We start from the raw sequence: 18,401 nt of genomic DNA, 5'->3' as shown, positions 1-18,401 counted from the left end.
ATTTCTCTCTTTCTTGATCCTAAATATTAACCTCTGTATCTGCACATTATTTCTGTTTTGACAATTAAATACAACCTGTCATGTAACGTTCACAGGGCAATCTGCTGGCAGCATGTTATACAACAGAATGACCTGAGCAGATGGAGATAATGTTATGTGGGAAAAGAGTCCGAATAACTTAGTTGTCAAATGGGCGGTCCAACTTAGTGACCATAAGTACAGAGCTGTGTAAGTAGTTTCTTTTTATTTTTGCAGAAAAAGTCGTGGGTTTCATTTATACCATTTTGGAGAATGTTCTGATCAGTTTTCATTACATTTTTTTAGGAAGTGAAACCGCAAAAAATCTGTGATTTGACCATTTGGGTTATTTTTGCCACCATGGTGTTCAGAGAATGATAAATATTTTTATATTTTAACAGATCAGAAATTTTTGATTTGGTGATACTTTATATTAGAGTTGAGCGAGTACTGTTCAGATCAGCCGATCCGAACAGCACGCTCGCATAGAAATGAATGGACGTAGCCGGCACGCAGGGAGTTAAGCGGCCGGCCGCCGTCAAAGCGGAAGTACCAGGTGCATCCATTTATTTCTATGGAGCGTGATGTTCGGATCAGCTGATCCGAACAGTACTCGCTCATCTCTACTTTATATGTTTATTTTAATTTCTTGTTATTAATAGAGATGAGTGAACACTATTCAAAACAGCCGTTTCGAATAGCACGCTCTCATAGAAATGAATGGACGTAGCCGGCACGCGGGGGGTTAAACGGCCGGCCGCCGGCAACGTCGCTTCCATTCATTTCTATGGGAGCGTGCTATTTGAAACGGCTGTTTCGAATAGTGTTCGCTCATCTCTAGTTATTAATTGTATATGTAAATTAGGGAAAGGGGTCAATTTAAATTTTACATTTTTTATTGAAACTTTTTAAAACATGAAATTGTTTTTATATTGCTTATACCATAGACTACCTACGCCACTACTGGGCCCTTCCACAGGTAGTAGGGCTTTATAGTTGCTCAGCACTGACAGGCCTAGGAATCTTCAGAACACTACCTGTTGCCATGGAAGCCAAATGGCTCCAGTATGGGAGCCAGTTGATCTCGTATATTTAAAGTGAAAGTGAAAGAGCCGTTCAAGTGTTGTGGTTGCACCACACTACAGAATCTGAGAGGTTAAATGCCATTGATCAGAACTGTCTCATATCACAGGCAATGGTGACAGAATCCTGCTGTGCAAAATGGCAGAGACCCAGTGGCAGGATAGGGTTAAGAATTACTAATGACAGACCATGCTATGGCAAGGATGGTATCGTATAGGGACACTTACCTTTGCTCATGTACTCAGTCACAATGTAGATGGGCTCCTCAGACACCACTGCATAAAGTTGCACCAGTTTATCATGTTTCAGTTTTTTCATGATTTGTGCCTCTTCGAGGAAAGACTCGGGAGACATGGTACCTGGCTTCAAAGTCTTTATTGCCACCTTAGTATTACCATTCCATGTACCTGTATGTAGTTATATACATATAGGGTCAACTATTTTCACTCAAAGCCAGACAACAAGCTTGTACACAGATCCATGAACATACACACCATTTTACATGCACAGAGCCCTAACATTAGCATCTGGACTTATCCTCTTCCACTAAAGGTTCTAACCATGAACTATGTGACATATCCATTATACAAGCTTGCGCAGTATAATGCGCAAGCCATATACCAATAACCTATAACCTAGTCATCAGTATAAAAAAAATCCATTTGGGGCTTCTCTACCCTTGGCCCGCAAGCATTTTGTTATGAGTCCTTTCTTTGCCCCAGAATACCAAGGATACTGGTATTAACTCTATCTATGCCTTGACCCACCAAGCATGTGGGCATTAACCTCTTCTTTGTCCTAAATTTTCAGGGATGCAGATATCAACCCGCTGACTGTTCCAGATCATGTGGATGGCATCACTAAAATCTTCACTATCTTAATCCACAAGAGATGCCAACATTAACTCCATCTCTACCCTAGACTACAGTAGAAACCCAACTCTCTGCTCAAGACTGCTAGGTATTCAGGCATGAACTCTTTTACTATCCTAGATCACCTCGGCTGAATATTATAAATCCATTACTTACCATGACTAATTATGGATAATTATTTTGCACCATACAATAATAGCTATTTGCTGCTATTTTTTTTTTTTTTGGAGATTGTGAGCCCCATATACAGGGAGAACATGCAAACTCCTTTTAGATGTTTTGTCCTGGGCAGGATTCAAACCCAAGAATCCAGTACTGTAAGACTGTAGTGCTAACCACTGAGCCACCGTGCTGCCCCAATTTGCTGTTGTTTTTGTGGACCTGTTTAGAGGGAAAAGTGATCAAGTCCCCAACTGCTAAGCTCAAAAAGAAGACTGGCATAAAAAAATGTTGGATCCCTCTCTTTTTCCAAATGTCACTTTGACTAGCAGTTGTGTTTTTATACACAAGATCTATACTACAAAAGCATAGTCCTGCATTCTTAAATATGAAAACGCTCAGTGAAAACATTATTCACTGTGATATTTTTTGTAGTAAAATGTCAATGTCCAGATGTTAATGGTAAAGCTGCATATTTAACACTAAAGTGACATTAAAGCACACCTCCAGTTATACATAACTTCTCATAAATGAATAGTACATTTAAATATAAGAAACTTTGTAATAAATCTTATGAAGGCGATCTGTTTCCTTCACCATTAAGCCGTTCTCTTGCTCCTTATATTCAATCTGCTTGTTTACATAAGATATGTCTCCCCTATTCAGCCTAACACATTACAGCTCTATGGAGCAGGGAGGGATTGAGTAGAATTCTCCTGCCAGCTGGTTAATTGTTTGCCTCATTCTGTGTGCTAGCAGCCTCTTATCTACAACCCAGCAGTGTTAGGGCCCCTTCATACGGCGTAAGCGCGATGCTCATTTAGACACGTATACACGTGTCCGAGCATGGCACTTCAAAACAGAGCCTATTGATTTCAATGGGAAGCGCGCGTATATCGGCATATACACGTGCTTCCCATTTAAATCAATGGGCTCTGTTTTGAAGCGCCCCGCTCGGACACGAGTATACGTGCCTAAATGAGCGTCGCGCTTACGCCGTGTGGAGGAGCCCTTAGAATACCAAAGAATAGCAGCAATTATTTTAATGGGTTTTCTAATCCTCTTCCTTATTCATAGACTAACATGGAGAAAGTAACTGCCTGAAAAGTGAAGAAAATATACTAATTTTATAAGATGTATTACAAAGTTTCATACATTAACCTGTACTATTCATATATGAAAAGTTCTTTATAACTGGACGTACGCTTTAAGAGTACAGTACTAACACACTCTTCTACTGCAACTATATACATGCATTGAAAATACACTCAATAGTACAACAATTATTGTTAGTGTGACAGGCATGGGATCTTTATCTAGAAACTTATGCTAAAAATACTTAGCACTGAAGAAAGGACTAATAAGAACCTTTATAGTCGCCGTGTGGTGTTGTGCTAAAGAACTTAGCTTGGTTAAGCATGTAACTAGTACCATAAATCAAAAATATTCAAAAAAACCCCACATAATCCCACAAAATACCAGATAACAGATCCCATACCTAAGTTCTGAAAGTAAATAAAAAACATAATAAACAATGCATGCACAAGAGCACAATACTTATATAGTCATTCAATGCAGAGCTGAGCCATGTATAAGATATTCTGATTAGTCTTAAAGATAAGAGTTGTAATTCATTAAAGAGGACTTGTCTAGATATCTCTCTCTCAAAACAAAGGTGTTGTCCAGTTTCAGCCAATAAATGGTGACATTTTTCAATATATGTCCTATATCAATTCCTCAGGGTTTTCTAGCTGCTTTATTTTCTGCTCCATTATATACACATAAGGGCGGGTTCACACTTGTGCCCAGTCTCTGCTTTGCAGGTTTCCGTCTTCTGCCTGAGAAACTGGACAGGAAACGGAAACCGGCAATCAGTTTTCAAACCCATTCATTTGAATGGGTTTGTAAAGTGTCTTCCCTTGAGCGCCTGTGAGCATTTTCTGCCTCTCCGCGGCGAAACCATTTTTTTTAACCGGACACAAAATCGGACATGCAAGACTTTGTGTCCGTTTAAAAAAAAAAAAAAAAACGGTTTCGCTGCGGAGACCAGAAGATGCTCACGGGTGGACACTGGCTGCCAAGCAGTCCTGTAAAGTTTCTCAGGCAGAAGACGGAAACCCACAAAGCAGAGACCGGGTGGAGATGTGAATCCGCCCTAAGAAGACTATGCCCCGAAATGCGTAGTGTCAGTTTGGACTTCAATAAAGGATTTTACTGGTAGGTTTGGAGAGCTATCTTTTTTCCTATTGGGATTTCATATCCTATAAATACTCCTGGTGCATCATTTTGTCTGGATTCATGATGTCGGAGATCCTGCTGTCACCCTACCATACTCATTTCGGATGAACGCTTCTAAATGTTGTGGCTGCTCAAAAATCAGATGAGAGTACATCTAAACAGTTTTGGGATATACAGTGCACTCTCCCTTTTCCTGGATCATTCCATCACAATTAATATCTGTATAGTAGTCATGGTTTTATAAATATGTGCCACTTGGAGTCATTTCTCTAGTTTTCCTAGACTATCACAGCTTTCTAGTTCTCTGTGTACAGTCATTAATTGCTTACTTCCAGTGGATAAAAATCAGTCAATGGTAACAGGCTGTGCACCTATGCATCCATCTCATGACCATGGACTGTCCATCACATGACAAAAGACTGTTATTTCATTCACCAGTGAATGACAAGTAGAGATCTAGAAAATGGTGAGGAATTGATACAGAAAGTATAATGGAAAACTGTAGAACTTTTCATTAGAAACAAACAAATTGGACACTGGACATCCCCTTTAAAACTTGAAATTAATTCTAAATAGAATATTAACTATAGATTATTCATTGGAAAATGGAAAATGTTGGTAAATGTAAACATTTGTCTTTGCTATGAGCTGATTTCATGGTAATTTTAAGGATGTTTTGGATTATCTTTCGAGTGAATTTTATGGATTTACATCAACCTACTTATTGCAACCCCAAAATGGATATATAGCTACAGTTAACCCTCAATCTCCCACTACCCACCATGGCACAGCTAGATAACTGGAACTGTTTTACGGAGTCTTCACACTGGAGGGCTGCTGTATCTGCTGGACTAAATGAAGCTATTTGTTGGCTGCTTCCTATTGAAATTAATGTACATGCTTAGTTGAGCCAAGCGCGCACAGTTATAAGGCAGCCAGGAGAAATCGTAGTTTCCCGACAATTAACGCATACGGGCAGCTAGGAAAATCTTGCAGAGGTAGTAAATTCTTTCTTTGTTCCTTTTTTGCTTAAAAATGTACCTAACTTCTCCTAAATAAAGCAAATCCACCTTACCATACCACACTTCAGCGAAACAGCCCTGACCGAGCTTCTGTTGCAGAAGTATTGTGCTCCGTGATACTTCCCATGCATCTTTAGCCAATCCAACAGTTTGTGGGACATAACTCGGTGCAATCATTGTTAAATTATAACACAAACCATCAGCTTTCTCTATAGAAAAGGAAATTAATGGAAAACAATTAAACCTATAGCATGCAGTAAGAAAGATGGAAGGTGCTGAACACCAATTTAACTGAATAATCATTAAATATGGACTTAGAAGGAGCTAAGGTCATGTGACTAGCATTGTAGAATTTTCAGAAGACCCCTTTTTGCTTCACTTTCCATCTTTCCTTTTGTTGCTCCATAAGGAGCGGTTCACTTGGAGTAAGTATTTTGACTGCGTACCCATCCATACTTCCCCAAACTGCCCATTGCCCAGCCTCTTGATCAGCTGGAGGGATTCTCTTGGGATTTCCCAGACATCTTTGGTTTTGACAGACAGGTCAGTAAGCCTTGGCATTCCTTTATGGCAGGGTACTACCAAGCGGCAACACAGACCAGCAGCTCTCTCTGAGAGGCATGAAACAATAAGAAAGCAGAGGAAAGAAACAATATGACACACAGAACTGGAGCAAGGCATGATATCTCAAGAAAGACACATATGACTTAAGATGATAGCTAAAAGCAAAAGAATATGTTTAGAATGCCTACTTCTTAGAAGACTTATAAATGTGATGGTTAATTGCTTTATTTTTGGTGTGGGTGATATAAAAACAACTAACAACGGGTTTCTTAAAATTTAATACAGATTCAACGTGTTTCCAACTGAGGAAGAGCCCAGTTCAGGCTTGAAACACGTCTTCTAAACACAAAGAAAATACTTTTAACCAATTGAGCACCATGTGTGTGAAATCTATCTTCTGCCGGATAGGTTTATTTTAAGGTCATATGTCCTTGCTGAATATGCAGATTATGAATATTTCATAATACCGAACTATGAGATGTGAGCATAAGATCTCACCACCTACCAAAGGAACTGCCACATGTTATCATGATAGCTGCATATGTCCCCCACCTCTGCAAAAAAAAAAACGTTTTTTGCCTGTTATATCTACATGCTGTGACCCCCCTCCTCATGTCCTCCAACCACGGTCGGGCTGTATTATTAACATCACTTCACACAGAGAACTAAATGATCCTGCAGTGTGTCTGTGTTTCTTTCTTTTTAGTTGCTATGATTCCTAGTATTTCTCTATCTGCCATGAGCTTGTATGTGTTTTTCTCTCTTGTTATATACTACTGTACCATCTATGAAACTGTATCACTGAAATTTCCCCATTGTGGGACTATTAAAGGATTATCTTATCTTATCTTATAAGAAGTAAAAAAAGGTACAACTTTTTTTTTTGCATTTTAAAGGAGCTGTGTCTTTAAATTGGGTCCAATGACTGGGGGTCCGACTGGCGCTCCGTTAACTTCTTTAGGGCTTAGGGCGCAGTGAGCAAAGAAACAGTCATGTGTGTAGCACTCCATTCACAATGAGCTTTGAACCCCATTCTCCTGATTTCTGGGGGACCCGCTAGCCGGACCCCCACTGATCGAACTCTTATCCCCATCCTTAATGACACAACCCCTTTAAGGAAACATTTTGTCTATGGCTTGAATATCAGATTTATAAGACTACATTAGCTATTAGTTTTATGGTGGGCACAACATAGGAAAATGAAACATGTTCTTTGAGGTCACAGTCTCTAAAGATGACTATTTCACAATTCAAGTGCAATGATATTTTGAGAAAAAAAGTAAACTGAGACAAAGCTTTAAATATAGCACATAGCTTTTCCCCCAGGGCAGAGTTGCCCTGCAGAAGATAAGCAGAAGCTTTAGCATGTGATTAAAATATAGTTGTATGTCTGTAATTTATATTTTAAGTCTGTCGATCTATTTCAGAAATACTGATAAGTATACATACTAGTGATCTGTTTATTATACCTTTGTAATGATGACTATTGTAATGAACAGCAGCTGCAGAAGTTTTGCTTCATTTCATACAGAAATAGCACTTTATTAAACAGGATTTAATAAAACAATAAAACATTTCACTTGTAACTAAAGCAATATACTAATCAAATAGGCAAGAAATATCACTTATTTCACCAAAGTGAGATACATGGCAGAGAAAACTGTCTTCTGTTCAATGACAACTCTGCCAATTACCTGGGTGATGTGACAGACTGGTTGCTAAGGATAGGCTACCTGACAATGACATTATATAAGGTGTGTGGTTGTTAGGCAATGTAGCCCAAGCAATCACACAGTTTAGATGAAAACTCAATCGGAGCGGTGCTGACATGTAATAAGAAAAATAGCTTGGTTACAGTCAGAATACATTTAGGTGGAGTACTCTTTAAAAACATGTCATAGCTGGGCTAACCTACTGTAAAAGAGGAGAGTGTGACATTCAGAGGATTCGAGACCCACTGTGCCACTTAACGGGCTTGGCGTTGGGTTATGCCCAACGGCTTTATCTAATTCCTCCCTCCTCGGCCTTCACCCTTTAACCCCCATACGGGAATGTGGTCTACACTGCAGGGAGACTACTATGTTACTACCTCCTACGGTGGTCCCAGTAAAGGTGGTTGCTGACCAGGGACCAGACAGACTGTGGTGCAAAACACCAGGGGTCAGGATTAGGATAGTTGAGTACAGGCTGATGGTCACTGGCAGGCAGCAGATAAGTAAGATCATAGATAAGCCAAAGGTTCAGGGCTGACAGCTCAGGTTCACAAGTTGAGGACAGGCAGAGGTCTTACATGGGTAGGCAGTAGAACAGGATCAGTAGAAGAGGAAGAGTCAGAGATCAAACTGAAGTGAAAAAAAGCTCAATCAGGAATACATACATAAATCCCTTCCATGAACTGGAGATTCAAGAACCTAAGTTGCTTGGGCACCATGCTAAGGACAGAGTAGGTCTAAATAAGTAGAGACTACAAGGGATTGGGTGAAAAAAAGGCTCATAGAGGTTAGGCCTTCAGGTTGCAGAGGGGAAGGAGGCGCCCACCCTATGGGTAGAACCAGGTGCATCAACAGAAGGAAACACACAACAGTATGATAGTCAGAAACGGGATAATGTGAACCAGAGGCAAGCCAAGGGCTGTTTGCTGGGAGAGAGGCAACAGGCGCAGACCTTTAGAGGGAGGCATATATTCTTGGTATCTATTCATCACACAACATTGTTTTCCAAAGAAGAATACTGAAAGGCAACAAAGAGTACTGTGCGCTAATTCTAAAGCTCACATCAACAATGGAGGCTCGGTCCGCAGCCTTTGTCGCAGACATCATAAAAAATGGCAGCAAAATAGTGCACAATGCAGTGTTATTTTGTAAAATACAGACTCTCTGGCAGAAAGTAGATGGGCTCTGTTATAGCCAATGTGATACATAAGGTACCATTTGAATCTATTATGAAAAGGAGTACTCAAAGAAGAGCAATGGAAATACAGGCACCAGGCTTCAGGCAACAGCCATACTGTAGACTTCATATTAGTATAGAGATTGCTCTATAGCAACTATGGAAATCAACAGATTGAGCGCCTGCATTTACAAATGCATAAGGAGAAGCCAGGAAGAAAAGGGGGAAATTGATAAAGTAAATGAACAGCAGAATAAATGTAAAACTGGAGATAGATTTTAAAGATTCCATTAACAGAATTGGCAACATACAAAAGATTGTGAAACATTTTTTTTATGATCTAAAGCTTTGAGAATGAGCAGCAAAACATTTACATTATGAAATATTTGCCTCCTGGAAACATCTGGTTCAACACATTAGAGGATTGCAAACTCTAGAATCCTGATATGACCCATGATCTTAGACAAAGGCTGGTAAAACTATAAAATATATATTCTGTTTCCACTGCAATGGAACAGATTATATCACTAGTGAATGAATGAGTCATCAGCTAGCAGAAATGTGAAACGATGAAAGCTGAGAACAGTTTCATGGGAATCACCATAAATATTAGACTACATCATAAAGCTGCCCTACTGTTCTAAGGAACAATCTAAAAAGAGTTACAATCTGTAAGTATTAATATTTTGTGTATACTACTATATATTATTGATAGCAGTATTACCTGAATAATGATGAACAAGTTGCTGAAGGGTTTCAAATTGGGCCCTCGTTGTTATGTAATAGCCGCCATTGTCAAGTTTTCGGATCTTATAGTGTTTGACATGATCTCCTTTCATATCATCCCAGTCACGAATAGACAATGAATAGGCACCTAAAATATTGATCAAAAGGAGATTAAATTATATTACTTTCAATGGATCACAATGAAAATGAGCCCTGGATTACACATATCTGGGTTAGTGGGTGTGCACACTCTCATACTGTTCAGTCAATGGCATACTATGTAGGGACACACCCTCTGGACAAGGAGAATGGTGACACCCAGTTGTCAATTTATTCATTTTTCTGAGGTATAGCAGAGGAACAGCACAGCACTGAATTGTGAGAAAAGATGAACTAGAACAGACCTATTGATTTCACTAGAGTACTGTGGCCATTGAAAAGGCCAAGATATGACTATTTCTTATTGGATCAGACGGATACATGGACAGTTACAATATAAGTCATGTTAACAGATCTATTCCTTTACATGGGGGATTGTGTGCTATCTGTTAAAAAATTGAACCCTGTTGCAAGTATAGACACTTGGACTGTTTTTTCTTCAGATTTTTTTTTTTACAGGGCTGAATTGTAAATAAGAAATTGAGTAACAGGCTTTCTACATGGATCAATATCAGGTCCAGTATGAACACCAATCGATAATATAGCATGCAGACTGGCACGAGTGTTAAGAACTTCAACACTGCCTGTTAATACAATCACTTGTCTACAAACAGTTACATTTTGTCAGCAGCACATCCCCATTTTAGATAGAGTAATGTGCTCCTGAGAAAGTATGATTTTTGCATAAAATATCTGATCAGCTGACAAAAGAGTGGATGGCCATTTTTTGTTGGCTGATGGAAGCCCTGCTTACACATGCCAGTAGTCAGAATGTTTGTTCATTCCATCATCAGCCTTTGTAAATACTTTGCTTAGAGACGACCTGTCAAGAGGTCTGAAAAGTCCAATGACATATCTCATCTGATCTGTGCTGTCACCCTGCACATTTTGTTGTTTTGTGTATCCGGATCTGTTTAGTTGTCCCAAAGATATAATCACAAATTAGGGTTTATTAGTGAGCAATAATGCGTGGCATACCACTGTAAAAGGACATGTTTTTCCATAAAATCAGAAACCATAGAACAGCCTCAATAGTAATATTCCTTTGACAAGCCTGGTGACCTTCATAAGGCTCCCGCAATCAAAGGAACAGGTCGGCTCCCACAATCTCATGGCGTGTGAGCTAGCTAGCATCAAAAAAGGTACAAAGAAGAGGGGACAATAAGGGGACAGTTGGAACACTTTGGGGGTTGATCACACTCAACAATGCAGTCTCAGCAATCTGAGTGGACTCTGATCATGGGCATTAGATTGGGGTCTCCACTGTACATTACAGAGGAGACCTGAAACAGTAGCTATGGCGGTGGTGACGGGCCACCAGGGTGAAGTTATAATACTCTGGGAGGTGGGGGGTGTCACATTTACCAATACCCACAATCAGAATGGACTCTGATCATGGGTTTTAGCTCCAGGTCTCCATTGTACATTACAGCGAAGACTTGGTACTGTAGCTACAGTAGCTACTCTGCAACAGAACGGCTGCCATCTTTAAGGACCCAGCATCTGCTGTAATCGTATGGCAGATGACAGGAAGGGGTTAAACCCAACTGTAGCTAGGGCTTATTTTTGGAATAGGGCTTATATTTGAAGACTACTCCAAAAAACCTGGAAAATCTAGCTAGGGCTTATTTTTGCAGAAACACAGTATTCACTGCAATACTAATGTATATTAACTATTAATGAATAGTAAAATCCATTCATGTCTATTACACGGAGCCTATGGCAGTGTGTAATAGAACTGATGTAATGACAAGCCGATCGCCACCCTCCGTTGATGATCCAGAAGGTGACGATCTGTCAAATATGGCAGTGCCCCTGTAGTTTAACTGCGGCATCTAAAGTGTTAATAGCTGCGCTTGTGTCACAGCAGCTAGCGGCAGGCCTGGCTGTATTATACAGCCGGAATCCACCGCATATGGAGGGAACTCAGCTCCTGAGCCCTCTCCATACATCCCTATGTGACAAAAGACATACTATTACGCCCTTGGTCGTTAAGGGGTTAAGCACTTTTAATGTCATAAAATTTGGTTGTGATTATTCTTACTATTTTGATTATCTTAGAATTAACCTATTAGAAAAACCTGCTTGCCAAAAAGAGCACACAAGGAAACCAGAGACTTATCTCTTTGGAATCGCTGAACAGATTTGGAAAAACAAAACTGCAACATGCTTGGGCTTTTGTGACCTGGTGATTGGTCCTTTTTCAGTATTTTGCATAATTATTTTTTGTTTTGTTTCAATAATTTTTTTATTAGTTTTTAACAATACAAGTCAAATAACATAGACACATACAACATAGCAGTAAATAAAGGCATCAATACAATGCCCTAAGGCTGCAAAATCAACATGCTGTGTTAAAGCTGATCGTAAGGGCTAAATATAATTATTGCGGCTTTTCTGGGTGGTTTTTGCCACAGCTCACCAGAAGGAATTGCTGCAGATCTCCCAAGCTTTCAGCCTCTGTATTTGTGTAGGTTGAAAGCTGTAGGTGAAATTTTCATCAAGAATAATCTACAGTAGGCCACCTTACACTGTGGGTATTTGATGCAGATTGCGCTACTTTGATGATGTTTGGAGAAATCTCTCCAGTATATCTCAGAGAGTTAGCAGGCTGAGCTGCTGCGATTACTGTCTCTGTGTTGCAACCTTTTGGAGGTAGTTGGGTCATCTATAGGTAGTCTACATAAATCATGTGAGATCATGAGTGGTATTCAGTTTGCTCATGAGACTTGGGCTTTTTAGGACAGTGTTCTTTTTCACAGACATAATATATGTGAAAAAAGTTGTGTTGGTTGATTGAAGCCCGTTGAAAGGGCTTATTCTAAGAGTCTATTTACATGGATGTATGTCCATCAATAACAGATTTAAAGCATGTCAGTGTTTTGATGGTCCATTTGATGGTCAAAATGGATATTTGAATAGATCCAAGACCTTACTGCTACTGAAAATGGCTGCAGTGAACAGAAGCTATTAAACAGGTTCAAGTCATTCAATTCCTACGTACCTTTGGTGGTTTCACTTTCACGTATTAAGTAGGTCCCCCTTGGATTTCCAAAGGATAACAATTGTCTCTCTGCATCTTTCCTGCCCAGTTTCCCAAAGTACCACCTTATAAGATAGAAATTAGCAAAAGCGAATGATTACTGTTTTTGTGTCAAGAAGAAACACACATTTTTTAGTATCTATGGCCCCATTCACATCTGTGTCAGGTTTCTGTTTGAGGAGTCCGCTTGGTGACCCCCTAAACAGAAACCTATATGCATTAAAAAGCAGTTACCTGGGAAACCCGCGGACCCAATAGACTATAATGGGGTCCGTGTGGTTTCCGCTCGGTTTCTGTACGAAACATGCAGAGAGAAAAGCCCTGCAAGCAGCACTTTTCTCTCCGCATGTTTCGTGTGGAAACCACGCGACCCCATTATAGTTTAAGGTGTACCGTATGGTTTCCATAGGTAACAGCTTTTTAAAGTATATAGTTTTCCGTTTGGTGTGTCGCCAAGCAAACTCCCTGAACAGAAACCTAAATGCAGATGTGAATAGGGCTTTACACATATGTTTAATCCAGGATAAAGCTCACACTAGCATCATGACTTCCTATCATAATAAGTTCCAATTCTCATCAATGGATCCTATTGACTTAGAAAGGGGTTTGTGGAAGTTTTGACAGCAAGAATAATACTGCATGACAGAAAAAAAACTTATGACGGAAAGGGAAAATAGCAATATGAATAAAGCTCTAACCAGGCCTAGCCACTTTAAAGTCCCATACAATATATCAATTTTTTTTACAAGACAGAACAATATAAGAATAAAAACATAATAAATATGCCTACTCTTCAGCTTGAATGGAATCCACTGGCGCCACATAGTTACTTGGGATATAACCAGTCCCACCAGTTGTCAGAGAGCGAGCTTCCCACCAATCGCCTTCACTGCAGACAGAAATGTAAGAAATACAATGACTAATAGAAAAGTACAAGGAATAAGATGAAACAATGGAAGTATTGTCAGAAAACCACCATGAGCAATAGCATTTATAATATTTGTTTAATGAATGTCTTACCTATGATACTGTCTAGAGATGTTATCTTGTTAATGTTATGGACAATTTTGATATTCAGAATAATTTCTGTTTAGATTCAAAGGGATCACTGGGGTCTATTTATTAAGACCGGAGCTTTTTCTTGCCTTCTACAGCAGAAAACTGGCATAGTCGTCATGATATGTCAGCTCCACTGTAAGTAGTCTGGACCTACAATGGTACTCCCTTTTATTTGCCCCATCTTGGACTTATCCTACTATCTGTTGTATTGCTATACAGATATTTAGCATTTTACAGATTTCTTCTGTCTATCCAGAAGATGTCTAATAAAGAGTTTAAGGCATTGTAACCAGCAGTCCTACACAGCAATTGGTAGTATCTTGAAGGAAGTCATATTACTGAGCATTGTGTTCTATGATGATAGCTTGTCGCCCTAAATCATGAAATAATGAAGACAGCTGCATGGATCACAGATGATGAAATGAACAGGGAATTTTTTAAGGCAAGCTTTCAGCTGCAAAGCTGTCTATGCTGCAGTAATGTACCTTTATTATGAGAGTGTCTCTCCATAATGGAGGGCTATTTTATACTGTGACAAAAAGATTACACAGATTCCATTTCAGGATTGACATAGGAAACAGTTCTCCTTCACATAAGATAACTGAGATGGAAGACAACTGGATTACATTATGACGCAGGGTTCACACCAGCGGCTGGACTCCGTTCTCAGGTTTCCGTCTTCTGCATGCAGAAGACGGAAACCTGTCATGCCAAGTCCGGCCGTGAGCGCCGGTGAGCGTTTTATGCTGTCTGCGGAGAAACCGTTTTTTTTAAAACCGGACACAGAGTACTGCATGTCCAACTCTGTGTCCGGTTAAAAAAACCAGAAACCTGCAGAACGGACTCCCGGGCGCAGATGTGAACAAGCCCTTAGTCTACAGGTGAATGAATGCCATAGTATATTTGGAGGAATATGCAAATCTGTCTCCCAAGATGTAAATAGGGAGACAGTGCCTCTGTTATGCTGCCCTCTATAGGAAGCACCCTGAACGTCATGCCCCACTTTCCCAGAAGCCTTTACTGCATAATGTGGGATTTTTACCAAGTCAGTTTCTCAGCTACGGACGGCCGTTTCCGTCTGGTTGGACCTCGTCAGCACATCGTACAGTGAACTGACTTGGTAGAAGTGAGATGCTGAGAGACCATATTATGGGGATAATGTCACTCCTTAAGGAGAAACCACCTATTAGTTGTGTGGAGACTTAGATCTTGGGAGACAGATTTGCATATTCCTCCCATGATCCCTTACAGTGGAGCAACTATGGCTGTATAAGTCTCCACACACCTAATAGGTGGTCTCTCCTTAAGGAGTGACATTATCCCCATAATATAGTATATTTGATAAAGGTATATAATACCCTTCTGACACTTCTGATATTTCAGATAGGTTATCTGACACTTATGACGTATCTGAGGTTTAAAGATCAATACCTGGTGGCTCTATTAGTGGATCTAGAGATGATTCCTCTAGTGATCAAAGCAATATAGAGAAGTAATAACATGACAGTAGTATGTCTGGGAAATGGCAGCTAAAACATTCTCTGCAGATGACTGGCATTTAGTGACTACATACAGCAACATACGATATAGTAAGGTATGTTGATTCTTAATTAATATGATACACAATTGTCTGAATCCTCTGTTGTGTACACTGTAGGTATATTATGAATTATGCCGAAAGGCAGTTACATGAAAGCCCTTTGACTAATGAAAGTTCTTGTCATAGTTAGATGTATATATTCATTTGCAGCATCTTATTCCAGTGTTTTCTATGTACAGCATGCATGACCTTGAAATGGATGTCTACTGTGGACATGGACATTATAGATGGTGGTTCCCCCTCTAAAGCCAGAGAACAGGGCTACTCACATTGACAGGCTTTTGTTCTTGGAGATCAAACCTATATGTTACGTGACCTGTGATTTATTTGTATGGGCAGATATGATTTCTGTATTTTCAGACTCAAGGCAATGGACTGTGTTTTATAAAGGTGCCTTCATCGTGAGACATCCTCTTTAATGTTTTAATGTTTGTTTAACTGGTAATCTTTTTTCTTCCCACTAAAGCGCTACAAGATATCTTTGTGCTATCTAAGTAAATAAATAAAATATTCTAAATGTAAAATATTTTAGTAATGGCTGGCAACCACCACGTGCTACTGCAGTAACAAAAGGAAGAAAAAAAATTCACAGTGAAAATCCAGGAAGCGTGCGGTAGATGGCAGTATCCACATACTAACCCACTAAGCTTCCTTTACACGTTAAGCCTTTTGTAGTGTATGAAACGTGGAGCAGGACAACATGCCAGTCAGGATTCTGGCAGTGTGCTAAATTTAACAGTGGGTGCTGCGCGCAAATGAATGACTGGTGGGATTTGTCTGCTGCGGTGAATTTACAAGCTGACAGCAAAGATCTGGAGTGTAATGCTTAGTATTTCCACTTGTGTATGACACATAAACTGAATAATGAAATGCACGATTTTATTAGTACGTCTTCTAATGAGAACATATCAAATTATTCACCAACATAAAGTGCGTTTCTATTGCTACTGTGATAACAGGAGTGGTATATGACCAAGACCTACTTTTATAGATAACACAGAATCTTTGTCAGTCTATGGAAACAACCTAGAAATAACTCTCTGCACGTCTACATTCTGTGGCTGAGCAGAGAAAGGTATGGCGTGGGAACAATAAAAATGTCACACCAATGTACAGGCACATTCTATTTTACAACCATTGCCAATGTTCTTGTTACATTTTATGTATTCTCCTCCTAAAACACTGCAGGATGTATTTTTATAGATATCGCAGCCTTAATCATGAGACATAAAGACAAGTGGGACGGGTGTGACGGCAACTGCAGCTCATGTCTTGGCCTTCTCTACCCTGCTCACACTGTACAACTATACTGTTATGGAAAGACAATAAAGCTGAGACTCTATGGGCCACTGCTGCTGTTATCCCTCTTTACACCTCTCAACTGCTCATGTGTAAGATTCTTCTCACACTGCAGTGTCCATTTTCTGTATGTGAAACAATAACCCATAATACATACATTATATCTCATACTTGCTGTGATGAAAATGCAGTTATTGAACACAGGCACTTAACAGACTGATACACAATTGTGTCTAAATCCCTGCTCTTACTATGCTTATGAGTCCAGTAGGTGGTCTTCCCCAATGGCTGAAACACTCTTTCTGTCTGAGGCTTGGTTCACATTTGTGTTCGGGTTTCAGTTAGGGATTACCACATTAAACCGCATTAAAAAGCGGTTACCTAAGAATCCACACAGATCCCATAGACTATAATGGGGTCTGTGTGGTTTCCACACGAAACATGTGGAGAGAAAAGTACTGCAAGCCGCACTTTTCTGTCCACATGATTCATGCGGACACCAAATGTAAACCAGACGGACCTTATTATAGTCTTTGGGGTACATGTGTTTCTTAGCTAACCTCTTTTTAATGTGTACAGGTTTCCGTTTGGGGGTCCCCATGCGGACTCCCTGAATGGAAACCCGAATGCAGATGTGAACCGGGCCTGAGTGTACAAAGATAGCTGTCATTCACATAGTAACACCTACCACTGGGCTCCTTGGCCCAGAAGGAACAGGGATTAAGATCATACAATAACAATAACAATACATGTTATTCAGAATCTCACAAAACTATATCTCAATCTGCTCAGCTCCTCCTGCTCTATAACATGCTGCCTAAAAATTGGACTGCATTTTTATGGTGACAGGTTCCTTGGATAGATGTCTATCAGTGGCATCTATCACTTATAGGGATCTATGTTAAAAAAACGTATTTCACATAGTATACGTATATACTCGAGTATAAGCCAACCCAAATATAAGCCGAGGCCCCTAATTTTACCAAATGGTCAGAGTTTTTAGTTGCTGGGTGCTGGGAAAGGGGAGGGGGTGTTTTGGTTGTCTATCTGCCCCTTCCCTGAGCTTGAGGACTGAGTCCCCCCCCCCCACTTGGAATTCAGCCTGGCTGAATATAAGGTATCTGCAGTACAACTATTAACCCATTCCCGACGGAACAGGAGCACTGCAGATCCCCTATATTCAGTAAACCGGGCACTGTCAGACACAGGGTTACCTAATGTGTATGCGTTTCATGGTAATTTTCTACTTTTATATGTAATCTAGGGAGATGAGTGATTTACAACTTTTATTTACCGTATTTTTCGGACTATAAGACGCACCGGACCATAAGGTTTTAGAGGAGGAAAATAGGGAAAAAAAAATTTTAAGCAAAAAAAATTGGTAAAATATTTAATAACCTAATAATATAATATTTCACCAATGTAAATAGAACCAGGGGCTTTCGGACACAGGGATACCAAACGTGTATGTGTTTCAACAGTAATGTTTTTGTTTTATATGTATTCTAGGGATATGGGGGTGATTTGAACATATATATATATATATATATATATATATATATATATATATATATAATCTCAACCATGGATGGAAAGAGACACTCTGCAGTGAAGCTATGCAAGAAGAGAAAAAGGGGCGGGCCAGACGGGTGAAGGAGGTGTGGTTTTCT

General features: G+C 39.7%; 1 protein-coding gene across 3 annotated transcripts in view; it reads right to left on the bottom strand.

Annotated features, from left to right (window-relative positions):
* FYN (FYN proto-oncogene, Src family tyrosine kinase) overlaps positions 1-18,401 on the bottom strand; it is a 141,006-nt gene that overhangs the window by 12,297 nt on the left and 110,308 nt on the right. For 2 of the 3 annotated variants that reach the window (XM_075268146.1, XM_075268147.1), the window contains 5 exons: positions 13,564-13,662; positions 12,735-12,838; positions 9,570-9,719; positions 5,839-6,003; positions 1,329-1,508 (listed from right to left, as the gene is read on the bottom strand). In XM_075268146.1, coding sequence (XP_075124247.1) covers positions 1,329-1,508; positions 5,839-6,003; positions 9,570-9,719; positions 12,735-12,838; positions 13,564-13,662 — 698 coding nt within the window. Of the gene's footprint in view, positions 1-1,328; positions 1,509-5,445; positions 5,602-5,838; positions 6,004-9,569; positions 9,720-12,734; positions 12,839-13,563; positions 13,663-18,401 lie in introns of all 3 variants that reach the window. The other variant, XM_075268148.1, reaches the window with a different exon arrangement.

The sequence above is a fragment of the Leptodactylus fuscus genome, chromosome 3 (genome assembly GCF_031893055.1).
Source record: "Leptodactylus fuscus isolate aLepFus1 chromosome 3, aLepFus1.hap2, whole genome shotgun sequence".
NCBI classification, from domain to species: domain Eukaryota; kingdom Metazoa; phylum Chordata; class Amphibia; order Anura; family Leptodactylidae; genus Leptodactylus; species Leptodactylus fuscus.
The sequence above is the reverse complement of the archived record's forward strand: the minus strand, read 5'-3'. Positions and strand labels throughout refer to the sequence as shown.